The sequence below is a fragment of the Micropterus salmoides genome, unplaced genomic scaffold (assembly GCF_014851395.1).
Source record: "Micropterus salmoides isolate LMB-PRFRI ecotype aquatic unplaced genomic scaffold, ASM1485139v1 Ms_hic_scaffold_15, whole genome shotgun sequence".
Classification (NCBI taxonomy): Eukaryota; Metazoa; Chordata; class Actinopteri; order Centrarchiformes; family Centrarchidae; genus Micropterus; species Micropterus salmoides.
Window position 1 is genome coordinate 26,284,619 of NW_024040596.1, and position 20,436 is coordinate 26,305,054.

The 20,436-nt window shown below is 40.9% G+C and overlaps 1 protein-coding gene across 1 annotated transcript; it reads right to left on the bottom strand.

Moving 5' to 3' along the window:
- Positions 1-5,304: 5,304 nt before the first annotated feature.
- On the bottom strand, positions 5,305-8,967 carry cd28 (CD28 molecule). The gene is made up of 5 exons (XM_038719830.1): positions 8,829-8,967; positions 7,389-7,639; positions 6,345-6,501; positions 6,093-6,250; positions 5,305-5,879 (listed from the first exon to the last, which is right to left on the bottom strand). Exons 1-5 carry the CDS (start codon positions 8,908-8,910, stop codon positions 5,790-5,792), a joined length of 738 nt encoding a protein of 245 aa, XP_038575758.1. The 5' UTR covers positions 8,911-8,967; the 3' UTR covers positions 5,305-5,789.
- Positions 8,968-20,436: the final 11,469 nt, after the last annotated feature.

Here is a 20,436-nt window from a genome sequence, read left to right on the forward strand (position 1 = left end):
GATGATCCTTGCGGGTGTATTTCTAGTAGCTGGCTATTTAAAAATGATAAAACATTCTTTGTGTGGTTCATCAGTGGTGATAAATTATCTGAAAGCTGCGGCTCCGTCTCTTCAGCAAGTGGTCCTCTTCTGCCACTACACATACATGCTACACCTACACATGCGCACTGACGACCCAGGGTTAGTGTTACAATTTTGGATTTCTTTAGGCACTTTAAAATCATTTATTGAGAGTTTTATTCGTTTTTACATGTTTATTTATAACATTAAACGTTGAAATGTATAATTTAATAGGCTGTTTATTAACACAGTCGTAAAGTAACTTTAGTCCTGCTAGTGTTTACAGCTAACAGCTGATGAGAGCTGTTCTGGGTCCACTCTACTTCAGTGCCCTGACAGGGTTCTACCGGGAGCCGAATTACCTCAGAGGTCGTCTCCTCTCCAAAAGAAACAGACCCAGTCATTAAAACATTAAAACACAGCCACATAGCAACGTTTACGTTAGCCCTGTGGTGTGTTTACAGCTGATCCAGGTCCGCCAGAGAACACAACGTAACTTTTCCTTTTTATTTATCAACAGAGCCGTGCTGTTGTTTCACAGCTCTTGAGTGGTGAACCACCTGGCAATGTTTGAGAGCAATGTGCTCATGTTTGTTTCTATTTCGTATAGGCTTCGCCCTCTTAAGCTATCGATATTGGGTTTACCCCTTCCGCGCGCCAAATGGCTAACAAGCAGCCTGGGCTTGCTGCAAAGCTGCACATCCTCTCTCCCCTTGCCCCCCTCCCTGACATGGTCAGGTGGCTGGACAGAGCCCACATGTACACCTCCACCGCCCTCTTCCCTTGCCGGGCGAGCGGTGCGGCGATGAGCCCCTGCCTTCCTCCCCTCACCAGAGGAGTGGTATAATGGAGAGAGAGCGCGGCTCTCTCAGGAGAGGGTGGATGCTCTGATGGAGCTGCTCCGCCATGTTGTCCCATGTCGCCGGCTGACGTGGTGGTTCCCCTGGGCCTTCTCCACATGAGGAGGCTGCAGCGGTGCTACATCCGCCTGCGTGTCGACCCCGTGAGACAGAGACGGCGCTGGAGCTTCTCACGGTGTGGAGGGTGATCCGACACTTCTCTGCTGAGGGACCAGCACGCGGCTGCCCACATAAACCGCCAGGGCGGAGTGCGCTCTGCGCAGCTACTGGGTCTGGCCAGGCCGGTGACGCGGCCTGTTGCCCCACAGTGGGATTTGGCGCTGGTTTTACGCGTGTTAACCCAAGCCCCGTTTGAGCCTTTGGAGACGGTGGACCTGAGATTCCTTTCGGCTAAGGTCGCCTTGCTCCTGGCTCTGACATCGGCCAAGAGGGTCAGCGATCTGGCTGCCCTCTCTGTGGCTCCGTCGTGGCTCAGGATTCAGGGCGACAGCAGCTCTGCTAAGAAATTAGGTTTCTTAAGATGGATTTATTAAGAAATTATATTTACTTAAAACCATAAGTTATGTGACTTGGCCACAGATACATGGAAAATGTAAGCCAAGACTGTGTAACATTGTTTCAGCGCACAGTCCATTATAAAATACATAATAGATGAAATTTATACAAACGCTGACAAGGGAAACACATTAATTCTCTCTGTGATTATGGACCCTGACCAAAACTGCCGCCAGCAATAATATCTGGCCCGCTGCTAGATTATGGTGCTTTGATAAAGGCAAAAAATAAAAAATAAATAATAAATAAATACTTCGATAGCGGTGCTGAAATAGATCTCAGTCATGACAGCAGTTACTCACATAATCACTTCCTCTTTAGTGGTTTGGCCTACAAAATAAAAACACTATAAAAACATTTTTTGCAGCAATGCATTATTTCGAGTTGAATTGAGAGGTTTTACTTTGAAAAATTCCGAATGACATAAAAAAAGAGTCTGTAGCCTGCTTGACACATCTCTGAAAGAGCTGGGATTCCCCTTAAGTCAATTCTTAGCAGTGTTCTGAGTAATTCTGAGAAACTTGATAAACACGGACCCAGATCTTGCCTCAAGAGCTAGACGCTATTGTAGTGGGACAACGGTGTGGATTTGTGCATTTTATATTAAATAAATTTGGAGATACTCCAAATCCCTCTTTTTTTCTCTCCCAGAGAGGAGCAGGGGGGTTGAAGATCAACTTCAACAGACTGCTAAAGAGACCCCAACAGAAACGGGGTGGAAAAGTTGCTTTTTCTAAGTGCTATTGTTGAATAATTCCTTGGCGTTTCTTTGTTCTTTGTTTCTAGTACTCTTGTACTCTGTTTGTTTGCAAAAATTGCATAACATAGAAGATTTACTCAGAAGTGTTTGTAGTGTAGCCATTGGAAGAATGACTGTGGTTTTACGGGGTAAAGGTGTTGACCACTGTTGTTATTCTTTCAATATAAAGTTTGACTACTAAATGTTTAATAAGTGTGTACCAACTCATATTTTATTCCTATACTCTGTGTGTTTATGAACAATATTTTATTCCTATACTCTGTGTGTTTATGAACATGTGCCTTTTCAAAGTGCCAGCATGAGCAGAGCAGCTGCTCAGACAGCGCAGGCAAAACCTAGTCAACCGTAACACACACAATGGTAGTAGGTACCTGCTGTGAGTCACGTACGCCAGGCCTGAGATCTTGGCACGCTGAGGCCAAGAATGAGATCATGACACATAGTGATTAATGGCACCTGGTACTGCATGAAACCAAGCTTTGCACTGCCAAAACTACACTTGTATGAGACACAGCACCCTCATGGTTGGCATTGTTGAATCATGTTATGCATGTATCAAATATGTTATTCCTTATTAATTTTTTTTTAAAATACAATTGTAAGTGTTTAAGTTTTAATGGTGTCAAATTATGCCTGTATAACTTTTACAAAAACACGGTGAGACTGAAGTTGAAACATATTGGTGAATTTCTAATCCAGTAATATCAAAAATATAAAGAAGGATAAATTGTAACTATAATTACATATAATAATAGCCATGGAAATTGTGACATTAGTGAAAGGGTTAATTTTGTTAAAACAGTACATGAAAACGGCCACTAGATGGCAACAGAGGATAAGAAATTCACCAGAGGAGAGGAGTGGTCAGCGAACACTGTAAGTGGAGTTAAGGTGGAACACCCACCTGGAAGGAGGAAATAAGGTGGAACTTAAGGTGAACAAACTGGCACCTTTTTGATCTACGAAGCTGATAACGCGGTGCCTGACTGTTAAACTGACAAAGGGACATTAACCAGCAATTAGCATTTCCCTAAACAGCCTATCAGAATCTCCTTGGATGGGGCAGGAAATCCTAAACTCCCCCCCTGAGCTCCCCCAAGTGGACGAAATAAGTATTACATACCATCGTCAGAAATGCCGTTATTGTATAAATGTCACCCACTTATCCTGACCAATAATGTGACAATTGTTTTCCTGTTAGCAAATGCTTAACTTAGAACGGTACAAATGTTTGACCATTGTGGTTTGATTGTGGAAAATATTTGATTATAATACGCGCAAATAGACTTTATAGATAGACATCAAAAGTTTAGAAAGGCAGTCCCTCGGGAAACCGGAAATGCTCCCTCGGGAACAAAGGACTGCCCTCTGGGAAACGCCCCAGACAACAAAAGCGCGACACGAGAGGTCGTTCGCTCTCTGCTCTGCTCTTCCCCTCATGCCCTGGTCTTCCGCTCTGCTCTCTGGATGCTTCGGCACGCGTCCGCCGTGCCTCTCCAGGCAACGGCCTAAGAGTTCGACCAGCGCAACAGGCCTTTGTTCGCTTGAAGCTACACATGCGAAGAGCCGCGACATCGATTTGTCCCTCGTTTGACAGCAACTTCTTTCTTTTGTTTTGTTAAAGTTATCAGTCCGTTAACTTACACTGGACTAATTCAGGAACGACCAAGCTTGTTCTTTGAGCCAACTTCACCGAGGTCAGACCAAGCCACGTGGTCTCGCCAGCGGCAACGAAGGAAACCTGAAAACAGCCGAATTGCCAGACGGAGGACGACGTTTTCTTCAGACACTTCAGACACACTTTAGTTAGTTAATAAATTCACTGTAATCAAGAACTGTGTGTGTTGCCTATTTCCACGTCCCTGCCAAGAGAATTGCCCCTTTAGATATGAGACTGACTGATTGATTTAAGATAATTTAGCGATTATTAACTAACTGATCACTAGTAATAATTGTATAATTATTAAAAGCTATCTAGAGGTCCGGAGACTCTAGGATTATAACAACTCCGGTGGTGCCCTTTAACAAGAGCTTTTATGGATTTTTGATATCTTCTGAATATTAGAATTCATAACTGGGTATTAATTCTCATAAATTTATTAAAAATTCATAGCTAAAATTTAGCCATGCTACACTATATATCCGGAACCCCCTCATATTAGTGCTATTATTAGCCTACCAATCGCAGAGCTTACGGTCCGTGTCGCCTCGACGTGTAGTTACATTTTTGAGGAGGTGCACATCAGGCGACGGTGTAGGCGACGCCGTAGGGTACGGGGCTATGCAGAGTTGGTTTGACACAGAAGTTGCACTTAAGGGAGAACAGTGGTGTGCTCAGTTATTTTTTATTTATTTTACCAGGAAGTCTCATTGAGATCAAAAATTTATTTTATAAGAGAGACCTGGCCAAGGTAGCAGCCATACATAAACACAACATATTAAAATGGTACATACAATCATAACAAAATTCACAAAAACAAACAAACAAAAAATCAAAAAAACAACACAAAATACACATCTATTCAAACACGATGGCCTCTCAAGAAAAACAACCACGTCTCCTTCACCACATTCTTTATGATGCTCTTAAATTTATCAATTGACACTGACAGCAGAGTGCTTCATGTGTTTCCCCAAGTCTGGACACTGATCGGGGAACAGTTTTTCAAGTTGAATGTCAAGTTGAGTGTTGGGATGATGTAATCAGCTGCGTCCGAATGGTCCTTCTTTTAAGTTGATTGCAATATCAAGGGTATTTATTAGAATGTTTTTTTTTATTGATAGGCTACATATAATTATGAAGGCCCGGACCTCGGTGACCTCGGTAACCTCATAGCTGGTTACGGCCATGATCCAATTGTATCTGGTGTTCTACAAGGATCAATCCTTGGACCACTTCTTTTCATTAACACATGGTCAATTTTGGCAACATATAAGGAAACCTTCTATCCTATAGATTTATGTGTGGATGACACACAGCTGTACATTTCTCTCTCTTAGTCAGATCTTAGTCACCCACCCCCCGACCTCACATACACACCTTTCAGACATTGCTTTGGGGCAGCTGTGTTAAGAAAGTTAAGAAACTTTATTGTCACGTAATATCCAACATGAATATACAATACACTTACAGGCAAAAACCTTCTATAGCCGTAATGCACCCTAATCATTCAAAGCATTGCATTTTCTTAGCTGGAGCATTTAGCCAAGTTAAAATTCATTTGGATTTTAATCAAACAATTAGTTTGTACACAGAAGTAGCCTTACAAGCCTTTCTAGCTGCAGTTACGGTGGGAGCTCCCATATGTTCAACAACTCAACTCATTAATCAAAGCTACAGCTTTTTAATATAATTTGTGTTTACCATAATGTAAACAATATAGCATTTTTCTACAGTTGCTGTAAAAAAGAACCTCAATCATAACTGAGGTGATATATAATAAATGGCCGATAATGACCAAATATTCCTCTAACCCTCCTTTAAAAATCAGTGGTTTTCTGATGCCTCTAGGCAGATACAATGCTGTTAGATGCTGCTAGACACGTTTCATGTTTTAACATGAAAATGCAGCAGGATCCACCTTGTGATGCACACCAGGCACAGGTCTGACAATCTCCCTCCTCCCTCGTATGCATTGGAGAGCCTGCGAATGGAAAACACAAAGATTTGACAGGTGTGAGAAGAAAGGTGGCATATTTCCGGGCTATTTCAAATTTTAACATGGGTATCAAACCACAAACTAGTACTAACATAAATAAATAATAACAAAGTAATGTATAACATACAAAAACTGTACTGATTTATTCTACTAGCAATTAGCATTAATCATCACATCACAATCATTACATGCTCTGACCTGGAGGTAGATAATGATCAAGACGACGAATATGACCAGTAGTGCCAGTATAAACACAGGAACACTGATGTTCCATGGTGCCATCCTCTCCTCACTCTCTTTTTCACCCTGGTCTGCAATCTGTCTCTGAGTCCCCTGCACAGGACAATCAGAGCTCTCTGTGGACAAAGCAAATGGATGAACAGAAAGTTAGATGATAGCTCAGTGGGTAAACATGCTTGTGAGTCAGCACGTTGCGTGTTGACGTCTCACCTAAGACATGGAGGAGTGTGCCATTGCCAGGGATCCGCAGGTATGGTGGTGGGTAGAAGACCTCTATCTCACAGCGGTATATATCCGTGTGTGTTGGTTTGAGTCCGGACACTGTCACCTCCACGGCGCCCTCTCTCATCTGTGCAGAGCACTGCACCTAAAACATACATTAAACTGGAGTTTGATGCCTGCAGTTAACAATTTTTTCCCTTACAACTGTTTGCAAGAAAAAGAAAAGAAGCTATTGATGAGAATTTTTTTTTCTCTTTGAAAGTCCTCACAAGAAATAGTTAAAATCTAATAAGCTCTAGGATTTACTGAGCACATTCCTGCTCCTTTCTCCTGTTGGACAGTGTTGGAAAGTGTGAACTTTGTCGCCACCCTCTGGCAAAATTGTTGTATGTCAACACAAAATATCTCCTAATCTGAAGGACGTGTTGCCATAAATTTTGATGAAGATATTCATTCTTCCCAGCAGGTGAACCACTTTTATTTTAATGATCCCATGATTGAGGGTAAATCAGGGGTCAAAGGAGGGGTCAAGATGAATAACTTCACTTCATGATATATATCCAATGTTTTAAATCACATTCTTTTACAGGTGATCACTCTACTTATTATAATATTTTTGTGTTTGTTTTAATCAAAGACAGACATGATTTGTCATACTTGGTGTGTGTGTGTGTGTGCGGGGGTGTTTTCATATATTAAGTATTTGGTATTTTCATGACAAAAAAAACTGCAGGGGAAAAAACATCATTATGTATTATTTGGTGCTTCATCCAAACTAGCAAAAAAAAGCAACCATCCAACTTTTATCAGATTCTGAGTTAAATGTTGCCTCATCTTAATTGGTGCACGGAGGTATGTGACGTCACCATTTTCCGACTCTATATATCTCTCTAATAGAAAACAAAAAAAGAAGAGTGTTTTTATGTAGGATCCCCATCTCTTACGATAAGATAATAGAAAAAGAATGTGTTTTTAGAATGTTACGGTATTTAAAGTTGGAATAAGTTAATGTCCACCCATCCATAGACTTACCTCTCCCTCTTTCTCCACGCCTGTCTCTTTCTGCTCTTTGAAGCTGAGGATGGACGAGCAAAATTGCTGGGTGCCGTGGAGGCCTTTCAGCAAAATCACGCGAAGCTCCTCTGGGTCAGCATAGGGGTATGGCAGGCTTTGATCAGAGGAGGGTTGAATCTGGTGGGAGGACGGTCGTGGGTGGACGAAGCATTGGACCTGTGCTGTACCGTTGGTGCTCACCACTCTATAGGGCTGGACTACTTTCAAAGCTGGCAAAAAAATGGAAGGTCGATTGGAGATAGTTAGGTAACGGACTAGTGTGCATTGCATTTTTGTGTCCCCTGAGTGTCACCGTTATGTACTAATCCAAAAGGCAAAGGACAAATAAGACCTCTGTAGATCTACTACTGATAGCAACTTAAGGGAGAACAAACTTAATACAGCAGCAGCTGTCAGTTCACAGTCACTTTAATCATTATGTATTATTAATTAAAAATGTCATTACATTACTAATTACTCAGTATAAGTTACTTATTTCATTACTTCTTGTATTACTTTTTGTCACCCTGCTCTGTCAAAGGTCAAATCCTAAAAACTCTCCACACCCACACGTCACTCCCACTGTGTTTAACACATGGAGATATGAAAAAACGAAACATTGTGGTTTAACTGCACACAGCAGCTCTGCAGACGTCCTCACAGTGAAACTGCAAGGTTTACACATGCTCCAAACTCTAAACAAAACCAGGTCATTCCTTAATGTAGGCAAATCAATGGCTAGCTCTAGCTAAGAAGCCACACAAACAGGTTCCATCTAATCTTTCCACTGAACACACAGTGGAGAAAAAAAACTGATATCAACCCTCCCGTTCAACTTCTAGTAAGAAAGCAAACAAGCAGACAAATATCGGTATTTTTAACTATAATGTAACGGTAATTACTAAATTTCAAATTGTAATCCCTAGTTCTTACTGAAAGTTATCACAAAGTTTAAATGAATAGTTCGACATATTGGAAAAAATATTCACTTTCTTTGTGCTAAGCTAACTGGCTTCTCATCCAACTCTTGGCAAGTAAGAAAATAAGTGATTGAAATTCTTGATGATATTGTATTCAGTGCCTAATTAAAGCAGGTGATTCAGCACCAGCACAGAACACATCAGAAATCCGGTATCTCTAATAGTCAGTTCAAGTTCTCTTGTAGCTCAAACTCACAATGGTGTGAAAAGAGCGTTTATTCAGTGTTAATCAGGCTGTGTTCATCCTAAATCATTAGAAGTAGAGTCACTTTAGGCTAAGGTAATTTGTTAGAGCCTACAGAGGTCCAGCAAAATAGTCAAATAATCCTCCCATATTTTGTCATCTGATAGAGTTTTAAGACTGGACAGTGCAAAAAGTATTACCAATTCATGTAGTGAACATCACTATAATCACAAAAAAAAGTCTGTTTATACTCACCACTCCACACAGGCAGGTTGACTACTGTCAGCACAATCCATGCCATCACGGAGGGAATCAGGAACATCCTACAGTATCTCATACAGCTGCACAGAAAGCCTGAAGTTCAAAAAATGGTGGTGAGCACACAGCCTCACAATGAACTAATTTCATTAAAATACAGCAAAAACAGTGAAACTCACCTTTATAGTGATTTCCCTCAGCTGTCATGGAAACTGCGTGCCAGCACAGGAAATGATGATGGGGTTTTGCCAGTAAAGAGAGACGGCAAGTCAAACCCGCTGTGGTTCTGCAGGAAAGCTGAGAAGAGCTAATTTCAGTGATATTAATAAACTAGTTAAGTCTCTGCATTATTAACTGCCTCTTGAGGGAAAGAAGCAGGTAAAAAAGCAGTAAAGTTGCACACTTGCAAAATAGTGTAGTCCAGTACACCAAAATCATGATCGAAAGAACTTGATTTCTTCTTGTATTCTGATGTTTCTGAGAGGATTTGCTATCTTGTGAGATGTTTCATTTTTTTTCATTTTTCAAAAACATTCTTAAAACATGTTGATATTCTTCAGAAAGAAAACAAATCTATTCATGCTTTGTGCAGATGGCTCTTGACTGATGACTTGTTCATGTGGAAACTTTTGCAGGGTTAATTAACACTGAATCTCTGCAAAGTTTCTCTGCAAGATGTGTACAGCGCATGGAAAGTGTATTTATATAATAAGACAGACAAAGGGGTTTTGACTGAACAACTACATGAGTTCATTTTTTTCATGACTGTTCCCAAATTAAAAAAGACACTTTATACATGTTTGTGAATAATACAGATTGTGCCAGAGCACACGACTTCATTCATTTTCACGTTACAGTTGTAGCAAATAGGATAGAGATGCAATTTCCGGACAAAAATCTAAAGGAGTCAAGAGTCTTTCCTGCTTAAACTTGGGATAGCCAAGACAATTGTTCACCATATTTTTAAAGGAGCAGAGTGGGATGCTCTCAGTGTGAGCAGAGAAAAGCTGCGTAGGAGTGAAAACACAGTGCTACGCAGACTGATGCCGCTCCACTAGAATCACTTAATCTGGCAAAAAAAATGAAAAAACCCTGAATGAATTAAGTAGGTAATTACTCAACATCCATTTTTTTTTCTTTTTAAAAGGTTAAGGTTTAAATAAATTGTGATGATCTCATCACAGGAAATCAGACAATCAGCTGAGAGAAAAGATAATGTGAAACATGTTGAATGTTATTTATGGTAATTGCTGATACTTTTCTATGATTACTGACCAATGAGTAGGGTACATTCACCAAGGTACAAGTGCAGAAGCAAAATGAAAAATAACACTGTTAAAGGCAAAACTAGAAGTACATCTACTGGAGCACCAACTGAATGGTAAAAACACTGTTGATTTACTTAATTTATGCCAAATTATGAAAAAGAATATCAAAACATTGTCACTTTGAAATACAGGAATCAAAGAAGAGGTGGTGATGGGTTAACTTTTCCAAATTGTGTCTCTGACAGGCCTTTCATCTTGGAGATCAACCAGGTGGATAGATTCTTCAGAGTTGCAGTAATATCACATGACATATCTGGGATCCCTTAAGCTGATGATACACGGGGCAACTTTTTGAGCAATGTTGCTGGGCAATCTTGCTAGTGGCAAGTCCGACTATGTTTTGAATGGATAGCGGCGGTGCGGTGTGGGTGGCGGAGTGGTGGGGGAAGGGGATTACGGTAGTAATCTTTACTCATTACCATTGACAGTAACATTGCCCAGCACGATTGCTCTAAAAGTTGCTCCGTGTATCATCAGCTTTACACTACTGTAGCCACATTAAAACACATAATACATTGATGGATAAAAACAATGATCGTGTTGGTGAGATAAAAAAAAATGGGCTTCTGGGAATAAACAACTAAAATTAGATTAAATCAATGAAGAAATATAAAAACAATGAGAGTGTTGATGGTTTTATAATGGCTTTATAAATCTAGGTAACATTGCTCACTGGCCAAGTTCAGAGTTTGTGGACACATTCAAACTTTGAAAACCTTAGTTTTTTGTTAAGAAATATGTAACATTTAATTGTAAATGTATTTATGATTTATACTAAACGTTCAAAATAAATTTGCTACTAATAGACAGAGCATGTCCACTTGGCTTTGTGAGCTACATCACGTTGTCTTGATAGTGCAGAGGAGAAAAATCATCTTCACCATATTTTAAAGCCAATAAAGACAATAGCCTCTATTCACCCACACATTAATACTGTGGAAAGAATTTTCTATTCCCATCAGGTCCCTCATTTCATTAGTGAGAGAGCTAAAGATGTGGATTATGTCAATACAGACATTTGCACTGGAAAAACGTTAAATCTTTTATTTGTTGATCACCACCTATAAAGCCTAAAAAAAACCTTTAAGAAATAAATTGTAATTTGTAATTTATATGTTTTGTCCTGTATTAAAGTGTGTGTGATGCAATCCAAGCCAATTTCACATGTTTGAATATGATGGTACATCATGTGTGACTTTTTATATGTAAGAGTTTCTGTTATTTCATCATAGCTTATTCTTCTCTGGAATATTGTAATCATTTTTGCTGTTTCTCTCAAGCTCAATATGCAACGATATGGTGCAAACAGTGGAAAATAGCTTATTCTAGTCACTGTTTTCAGATAGACCACACTGAAAGTGCTGATGTTACAAGATTCAGCGTCTTCCTGACGTCACATCTGTGTTTTGCCTGGAAACACTCTGTGGGGTTAAGCCCCATTCTGAGAGAGCTGACTTACAGAAGTTACAGTCAGTACTACAGTCTTCAGTCACTTGGAAAACAGCGGTTTACTTTTTGCTGCTGTCATTGTTTCAGTATGGTTTAGTATGAGGTGCAAGATAATCAGAAGCTGTCAGTCAGTCTCTCCGTACTTGTGCCGAAAATTCATCACGAAGCCAATTTCAGTGAGACCCAATGAAATCCAAGAATCTAATGGCCAAAGCATGTGCTTGTATGATGTTAAATGTTAACATGAGTTGACATGAATGTACATGGAGGGAAATAAAGAGAATCGTTAACTGAAAGCCTGCTATCTCGTGCTCTGTTCACCAAAACTTTGAAAGAACAGCCGACTGATGCCGTCTGCGCTGTCCGCTCGTGAGGAGCTCTTGGTTGGAGCTGACCTGCCTTCTGAACGCACACTTTAGGTTCAAGAATCACATTGCCATAGACACGCCAACAACCGAACTGCGAGTCATTCCCAATACCAGCAGGGCCTGAAGAACAAAGGAAAGGAAATTGGTTAGGGTATGAGGAACGTGGAAAGTGGAATGTAAGCTCTTGGCTGTCTACAATGGAGAAGAGAAAAAGCATTTAGCTGGTGACACTTCATCATAGTAGCCTTGAAACAATATATAACCTAGTTACATATAATCGAACTAGGTTTAAAACTAATCTGACCATTATAACAGCAATGGCACAGCAGTCTGCATGGAACCGCATCCATCACTAAAGTAAGAACCATTAAAATGAGGCAACAGATCTGGTTGTTACTTCATTAGATTGGCCAATTGTTAACACATGGAGAAGAAATATGGCATCTGCAGAAACAGAAATTCAACTAAGAAACAAGTAATTGTCTGCGATTGGCAGTTTATTTGGGGCGTATGTTAAAATATTAGGTTATTTATATATGTGTTGTGGAACTTTATGGTGCTTCAATGAAATAAACTTTACTTCCCTCAAACACTCCCTCTTTCCAAGTACATTTAATCAGTTTCTTGCTTTTAAAAGGGATGAGACGAGCTTATGTGACTGACCGTCATTGTAGAACAGCCTGATTCCACCTGTTGATTCTGTATTCCTCCTACTAATGATCTATTTGGCCTTTTTTCCACATCAAGCCAACCTACAGTAGGCGTGGCACCCCATTTGCACAAAGACTCATTTTCCAACCAAAACATACAAGCAAGTAAAAAATGCATATAATCAGTGTAATTTGAAAGATACGTGAATCAAGTAAAAGTTCAACATTATAGTGGTCATCAGGGATGGGCAGTATTTAGGATATATGTGTTTAAAATATGTATTTGAAACACAAAATAGGATTTTTTCATTTGTATTTGATAGGCTTGATGAAAACAGCTTCATATTTTGTATGAAAACAATTTAGCGTTTTGTAAAATACTCTGTGAGTCTGCAAGCCTATGTGCTGACATCATTAAAATGCTGCCTCTGATTGGTGCCTACTCAGTGATTTTCCCAGACTTGTTGAGACCAGAACAGAAAATTGATCCAGACCCGAAGAAGAAGGTCATGGTGAGAAACATGTAGGTTTCCAGCTTTCCATCTATTTTTAGCATAAACTGCTACAAACCTTAACAGTTCCTGTTAAGTATTGGTGTTCATTTTAGAAGCTTGTTAACCAATTTACATAAATGTTCTAACTATTTGACCTGAGTAGCAGCTCTCACAGTGAACAGTAGCTTGTAGTTGTTGTACAACATCAGGCTACTTTATAATGCCACAAAATGGTATAACATATAACACACATGCCTTATTGTCATTTACAAGGTTGTGCTGAATGCCATTAAACAGCGGGTTTCCAACCCATCCACCACTCGTGTTTGTTGTAGCTTACAACTTCTCACTAAGTCTGGAATTAGGGCTATTTTTGTGTTTCATGAGAATTTCTCCCAAATAATTCTGCTATTGAACAAGACTGTGTGGGTACTATATTTGAAAATGCACACCTCAAAGTCATTCTCCCTCTTTTGATAGTCAGAATGAGACTTAGGTGAAGATAAGAGCATGTAGAGGAAGTAGTATATGAGGAGAGACATGAGTAAGAGAACGACAAAGAAAAGATCGTTTGTAGTGTAATGTTGGCGGTAGCGTCATCACTGAAAAATATAACTGATCCCTTGTGACTACCAGTCTGTCTTACATGGAGCTAAATCCCATTAATGGTATTTGTTGAAATGATATTGTGAGCCAGGTTCAGGTGTGAAGAAGCTTCGGAGACTGATGAAGACTTAACATAGCATTATTTATTGAGCCTGGCCGAGGAGACACAGTGCCAGCACACAACATGTGAACACCAAATCTGAAGGATAACGTCTTGTGGTCCCTTTCATGTTTCCGTCTTCCCCCTAGTGTCTGTAGGTTTCTCTATTAGGTCACCTTTCACCTAGAACAACTATCTATCTGATGTTTAGACTCCAATGCTTCATCATATTGGAATCTCTCACTATCCACAAGTTGTACTCTAATCTGTGGAGCCAGTGAGTTCTTGTAAACATTCTTGTAAGAATCAACCTTGTAAGATTGCCAGAGAACACTGATATCTGCTAGCCTGATGCCTGAGCTACTGTCTCTAACTAATCAGTCTATTGTTGTCTTCCTGACAAGGACAAGTACATGTGAGAAATACCTAAAGCTATAATGTCAAACACTTATGGGATCAGTTAAATTACTCGAAGCAAGATCTGTCTTACTTTTCCAAGTTACATCAATTAAGAAATGTTCTTAACCGTATTGATTCCTCAAAAGTTACTCAATACAAGATACTATCCTAATCTAAATTAGCAAACTGTTTACATTAAACTACTGGTTACTTTAAAACTAATCCAAGGTAAATGTGAATATTTGATCTGTTAACTGGTTGCATATGTCAGATTTATGTCATCACTCAGTAGGCAGAGAAAAGCTGTTCCAATCAAATGCTGTCCACTCAATCAACTGAGTCAATGGTCGGGTGAATGGATAGATCAAACAGGCCGATAGGTGGTTTGAGAAGTGATTTCATGGTACCTTTTTATAAGTATTTTTAGTATTTTTGAAACACAAAAATACAGTAGTCTATTTTGAAACGTTGAGTGGCTGCTGTATTTTGTAGTTTATTTTGATACACTTAAAATGAGTAGTTGGTAACCTATTTTAAAATACACTTTGATGTATTTTTGTCCCCCGCGCTTGTGGTCATCACTTTCACAAGTTGTAGTAGCCGTCACTAGCCACTTACAAGGAAGATCAGCAATAATAGTTCTGCTATTATTATCCTTTCTGAGCATCAAACTTGACCTGCAGGGGCATGAGAACAGTCATAACTTGTATATTTTCACACAAGTTGCATTTGCATCAACAAAAGTAAATTACCTCATGCATGAGACATTTCTGTACTACTCAAGATGTATTTTGAATAAATATGAAGGAAAATGACTCATATCTCACAGTAACCAGATAATGAAATCCATTCTCAGTACACCAACCTATTACCACTCAAAATGACGAATCTTAAAAATTATCGCATTTGAAATGTCAAAAAGAATCCTTTTTAGTTTTAATCTGTATGTCAGTCACATGTATTACTAAAGAGTAGGGCTGTCCTCGACCAAGGATTTACATAATCAGATCAGAATCGTCAAGTCATGCCTATAGTCGACTGATAGTCGATTCATGTGTGTTTTTGTGAACTGCGATTGCGAGCCCAGGTGGGGGGGTTACACACGGTAGCTACGCTTTAATCTTGAGAAGCTGCAGAGGTGCAGTCTCTATTCATTCAACTTACACTGTAAATTTCCAGCTAAACAGAGGCTTTTTGAAGACCCTTTTCTCTCTCTCTCCCTCTCTCTCACCTGTCATTGACCAGTCTTGTGCAGAGTTTAGCGTGCATTCCGTGCTGCCGACAACTGCATGCACGACGCGGTTCCATTTCAGGTAGCTGGCTATTTAAAAATGATAAAATATTCTTTGTGTGGTTCATTAATGGTGATAAATTATCTGAAAGTCCCGCGAGGTGCGGACAACTCGCCACAACACCGGTGAAGCTGGGGTTCCGCTCATCTCTTCAGCAAATGTTCCTCTTTTGCTACTACACACCTACACATGCACACTGAGGACCCAGGGTTAGGGTTACAATTTTGGATTTACGTTACGAGCACTAAAGGTTGAAATTTTTGTAATAGGCTGTATATTAACTTATTGAGAGAAAACTGGTAGATCTATGTAAAATCAGACGTTGAGCACCCCTATATCGCCAAAATGGCATGATCCTTATTTCTTTTTTTTTCCTTTTTTTTTTAAACCTGTCCTGCCCAGCAGCCTGGTATAGAGTATAATGACCTGGATACCATATTGTGCCAGACAGATTTTACTTTAACAAGAGAGTATTAAAATACTCCTTTGTTTTATTATTTATTTAATTATGTATTGATTTGTCACCGGGCCGGACAGGGGGGCAGACACGGGGATGGGGGGCACAAACAGACAGCACAGAGAAAGGACAACACCTGTATGAGAAGGGGGAAAGGGGGATGGAGGGTGGGGACAACAGGGAAAAGCTGTGGGAAACACCAATTGCAGAAAGCAACGAAACCTGCAATAGAACAGAGAGGGGGGCTTGGGGAGGAGAAAAACAACAACAAACAAACAAAAACAAACAATAAAAATAATAATAGTAAAAGACAACCAGCCGAACAGCAGCAATGAACAGCTGACATAGTAAGACAACTAAGAGAAAAATGAAAACAAGAAACAGTCACACACACTAAATAAGCAACACAGCACAGCCATGAGAGCTGGAATAATAATTAATTTAAATAAGTAACTGAAAGAAAGGCATCAGGAATAATTCTACCAGGGACAACCTAAGTTTGTGTGTGTCTGTGTGTGTCTGTGTGCGTGTGGGTGAATGTGTCTGTATGTGTGTGTGTGTGTACATGTGTGTGCGCATAAGCCTGTTAAAGAATGTAGTTGTTAGTGAGAGTGGGGCGCCATGACTGTAACAGGCAGGCAAGAACCCCAGTATATAGGGGTGGGAGACGTAATGCCGACGGAATGCAAAAAGCGTAACCCGCGGAAGAGCAGCGCCCGGACCGACCGCGGCGCGCACACAACATAGACCAGTGCTCCCCCCCATCCAGCACCCCACCGCCGCGCAGCAAACAACCAAAATGCCCAAATGCCATGCAATCATCAACACCAATGCACAAGTGACGAGCCCAACACGCACACTGCGCGAGCACGGCGACACCCAATGCCCAGCAGCCCCCCAAACGAGAGAGAGCAAACGGAACAACACGACAGCGAAAGCCAGCGGAGAGAAACACCAGCGGCAAGTCCCAGCCCGGCAGCAAACGCGCTGCACAGGTCACCGTGCACACGCCAATAAAAGTCCGCCATCTCCCCAACCGCCGGAAAAAACTAAGGCCGCCGGTGCCACCCGACATCCCCCATGCCCAGCGCGCCCCCCGGCTGCCTTGCAACACCAGCCAAACCAGCAACGAGGCAAAATCAACTAGCTCAGCTGCATGCCACCAACAACCCACCCACCCGTCAAGGGCCGAGAACTCCAGGCACAAACCCAGAACAAACCGGAGCACAGCCCTGCCCCGCACCCACACTGCACATCCCGAAAACTAACTATATACCTCAGTATCCAGAGGGGTCCAACAACTGGCCGACAGAGAAATGGGCAAGCACGGATCCGAGGCCAACGAAGCAAAACAGGGACGCAAACAGGTCCCTCCAAGCCAACGAGGAAATTCCTCCCCCGGACTCCAATGCACAAACTAAACGCCCAGCAGCCATCCAGAGACCCTGCCCAGGGAAAAAGCATAATGCATCAAGATGCATCGACAATCGCCCCACAATCCCACCGCAGCCCACCAAACCGCAATTGGATCACCCGCGCAGAGACCCCCACCCCCAGTAGCCAGGTCACCCTGCGACCCCCCAAAGCGCAAAGGACCCCAGACCGCATGTCCAGGGGGAAGCTGTACCCCGCCCCAAGGAAGAACACCAGAAAGCTTTGCCGGGAAGTTCCCTGCCGCCAGGGAGTGATAACGCGGGAGAACCAGGCCAAAGGTCCCCCAGCCCAGCCAGAGGCATCCCTCCCTACAGTGCAGGCAGTGACAGCAGCCCCCGAGGCCGATCTCATCCCCGGACAGGGGCCCAGCCCCCCCCAGTCAAGCACCCTCAAGGAGGAGCACCAAAACCTACCCCGACAACACCGGTCATGCGCTCCAGAGACTCCCGAATGCCCCCACCGTGAGAGAGCTGGCAGGGGGAAGCAGCGGGAGCCTCACCTCTCATGATCCTTGTTTCACTACGAAGCTTCGACTGTGAGATTGACAGTCGAATCAGGCTCCGCCCATCGAATCTTCGACTGTTAGGGGTCAGCCCTACTAAAGAGCACAAGATTTTCAAGAAACAAATATATTTTTAATTTTTCAAAAATTTTTAAATATCAAATGATTTAATATTTATAACACAACACACAAGTAATATTTCAGAAGCTCTACACAATGTTAAAGTACCAAAATGAGACAGCATATAATATTATTAACATTCAGCTTTACATACAGAAGCTTTGGAAAAACAACTCACTGAGAGCACATAACATTAAAACTTTCGCTGTCTCAGCTTTTTCAGTTTGCAACCTCAAAATATGACTGTGAGGACTATTTCAGTAACCCAAGCAAGGTGATTACTGATGTTTAAATACGTATTCAGATGTCTAGTCAATGACCAAAAACAAATTAACGGAATACCTCCATCTCAAAACACACTCCAAAATATCAAACAATTAGACAAAAACAAAACTGTATTTATCACAAATATCTATGTACCTCTATGTGTCACTAAGTAATACATTGTGGTGTAAGAAAAATAATTAAATAATTTGATTTATTGTCTGAACAACAGAGTTTCACATGAAAGGAAATAAGCACTCTGGTCACAAAACCTTTACTGTATCTGACATTTCATTGTAGGTTTTTCTGGCACCTGTCATGATTTCTTTCTTGACCTTATGTTGTTTTACATTATATCCTTGTATTTGTCCTAAGTTTTCGAACATGTTCAAGTGATTGATCTTTTTGAGTTTGAGTTTTTTTTTTTGCATGTTTCATGCACTGGGAGCTCCAACTACCAGACTCTGTTTTCTGTACACACAAACTGTAGTCTTGTGATTTGCACTGAAAGGTCTCACAAAACATCCATAGCTTTAATAGCTGTGATATGTCTTTATAATTCCTGTTAGCTGTTGTTAAGCTTTGTATAACTTCCTGGGCTGTCCAGGTCTTGTGTTGGCATACACGTTTGTATCATCCTTGTCTCTCTTCGGCTTCCCCTGAGGAATATAACACATAGAAAGAGAGAAGAATTGTACTTATATTGACAAATTGTTTTCCAAATATGTACAGTACAGGAGACTTAGGGAGGTCAACCAATGTTTTCATTCTTACCAATACAAAAATGGATATGTAGGTGACTGACAGGCTGTAGAACAATAACACTCCACAAACTGACCACATTATTATCTGTGGGATAGGTGAAGAACTGGCTGGACAGCTCTGACGGGCTTCTGGCACAGTGTCATTGATTGCTGGCGTAAACGGCTTTTCTATAAATTGATCAGAACATAATTTATATATTTTTAATATTACATACTGTATGTAATATAAGTGAGTGTAGCTGTGAGTTTTTGGTCATGCATTTTACCGGTCACTATGACTTCAGTGGCGTGACAGTCCTCATTGTATGGTGGAGGATAAATCTTCTTCCTCTGGCAGATATACATTCCACTGTTGTTGGCTGTGACTTCAAACTGACTAGAGGATAAATCCTCTGCAGAAACACGCTGCTTCAAGGAAGAGAGAGTGAGAAATAGAGTAATTGATGTTGAGGGGCAGAAGAAACACAAGTTCTTGTTCGAACTTAACACCTGCAGACAAGGTGTTTTTTTGTTTCTCACTTTGCTTATGTGGTCACAAGTGTGAACTGTTGTTCTGCAATCGCACCCACTTGTGGTGTCAGGGTGTATTGACCACATCCTGACTTCTACATCACTGCAGGAAACTGCAAACACTGGGGGTCAGCAAAAACAAGATTTCCAGCTGCTGTTTAAGTTTCTCTTCAAAGATAAACTACTCCCAGTCTAATAGTCCTGCTAGTACTGCCAACTCGTTATGACGGCATGCTATTTCAAGCAACCTGTGCAGCAGTGATGTATCACGAAACTATAGTAACGCACTGTATCACAGCAGGCCACACCTATACCCATCCAGCAATGATGTTGGGTGTAGTCAGAGGTTCAAGAAATGTATACCTGTCAACTCATACAGGCCAGTGCAGCTATATTTTACTCCTTTTAAAGTCTAGTTTGGACAAACACTTTATTAAAGACCAACTACACACTGGCTTAAAATCCTGTTTGTGTTGCCATCTGGTGGTAGGTCGCTGCACGCCTTGTCCATAGCATGTGAAGTTCGATGCAGTAGCCTGTGCATACAAGATTTGTGTGTGTGAGGTTGCTCACACACTTGCATGAACTTTCAGTGCAGCGCAGTCCTGTAGCAGAGGTGAGACATTGTGGCTTCCGAATGTGGCAGAGCTCAACGTTTCTTGGAACTTCTCAGTAAAGCTCAGTAAAATCTTCTTGGGTAAAAAAAAAAAAATCAACATGACAATTAGATAAGAATAAACTGTAATGTAACAATGGCTTTGCTAAATCCTGTAATGACATAGAAAGCAGAAGACATTATGAATGGAAAAAATATAAAAAAGGTTTTTAATATGGCCTAATTTGTTGCTTGATATAAAAAAAGCTGGTA

Coding starts and splice junctions, on each gene's coding strand:
- cd28 (XM_038719830.1), bottom strand. CDS start 8,910: ATGAGATACTGTAGGATGTTCCTGATTCCCTCCGTGATGGCATGGATT. Junction 6,502..7,388: donor GCGTGGAGAAAGAGGGAGAG/GTAAGTCTATGG, acceptor TGTATGTTTTAG/GTGCAGTGCTCTGCACAGAT. Junction 6,251..6,344: donor CACACTCCTCCATGTCTTAG/GTGAGACGTCAA, acceptor CTTTGTCCACAG/AGAGCTCTGATTGTCCTGTG.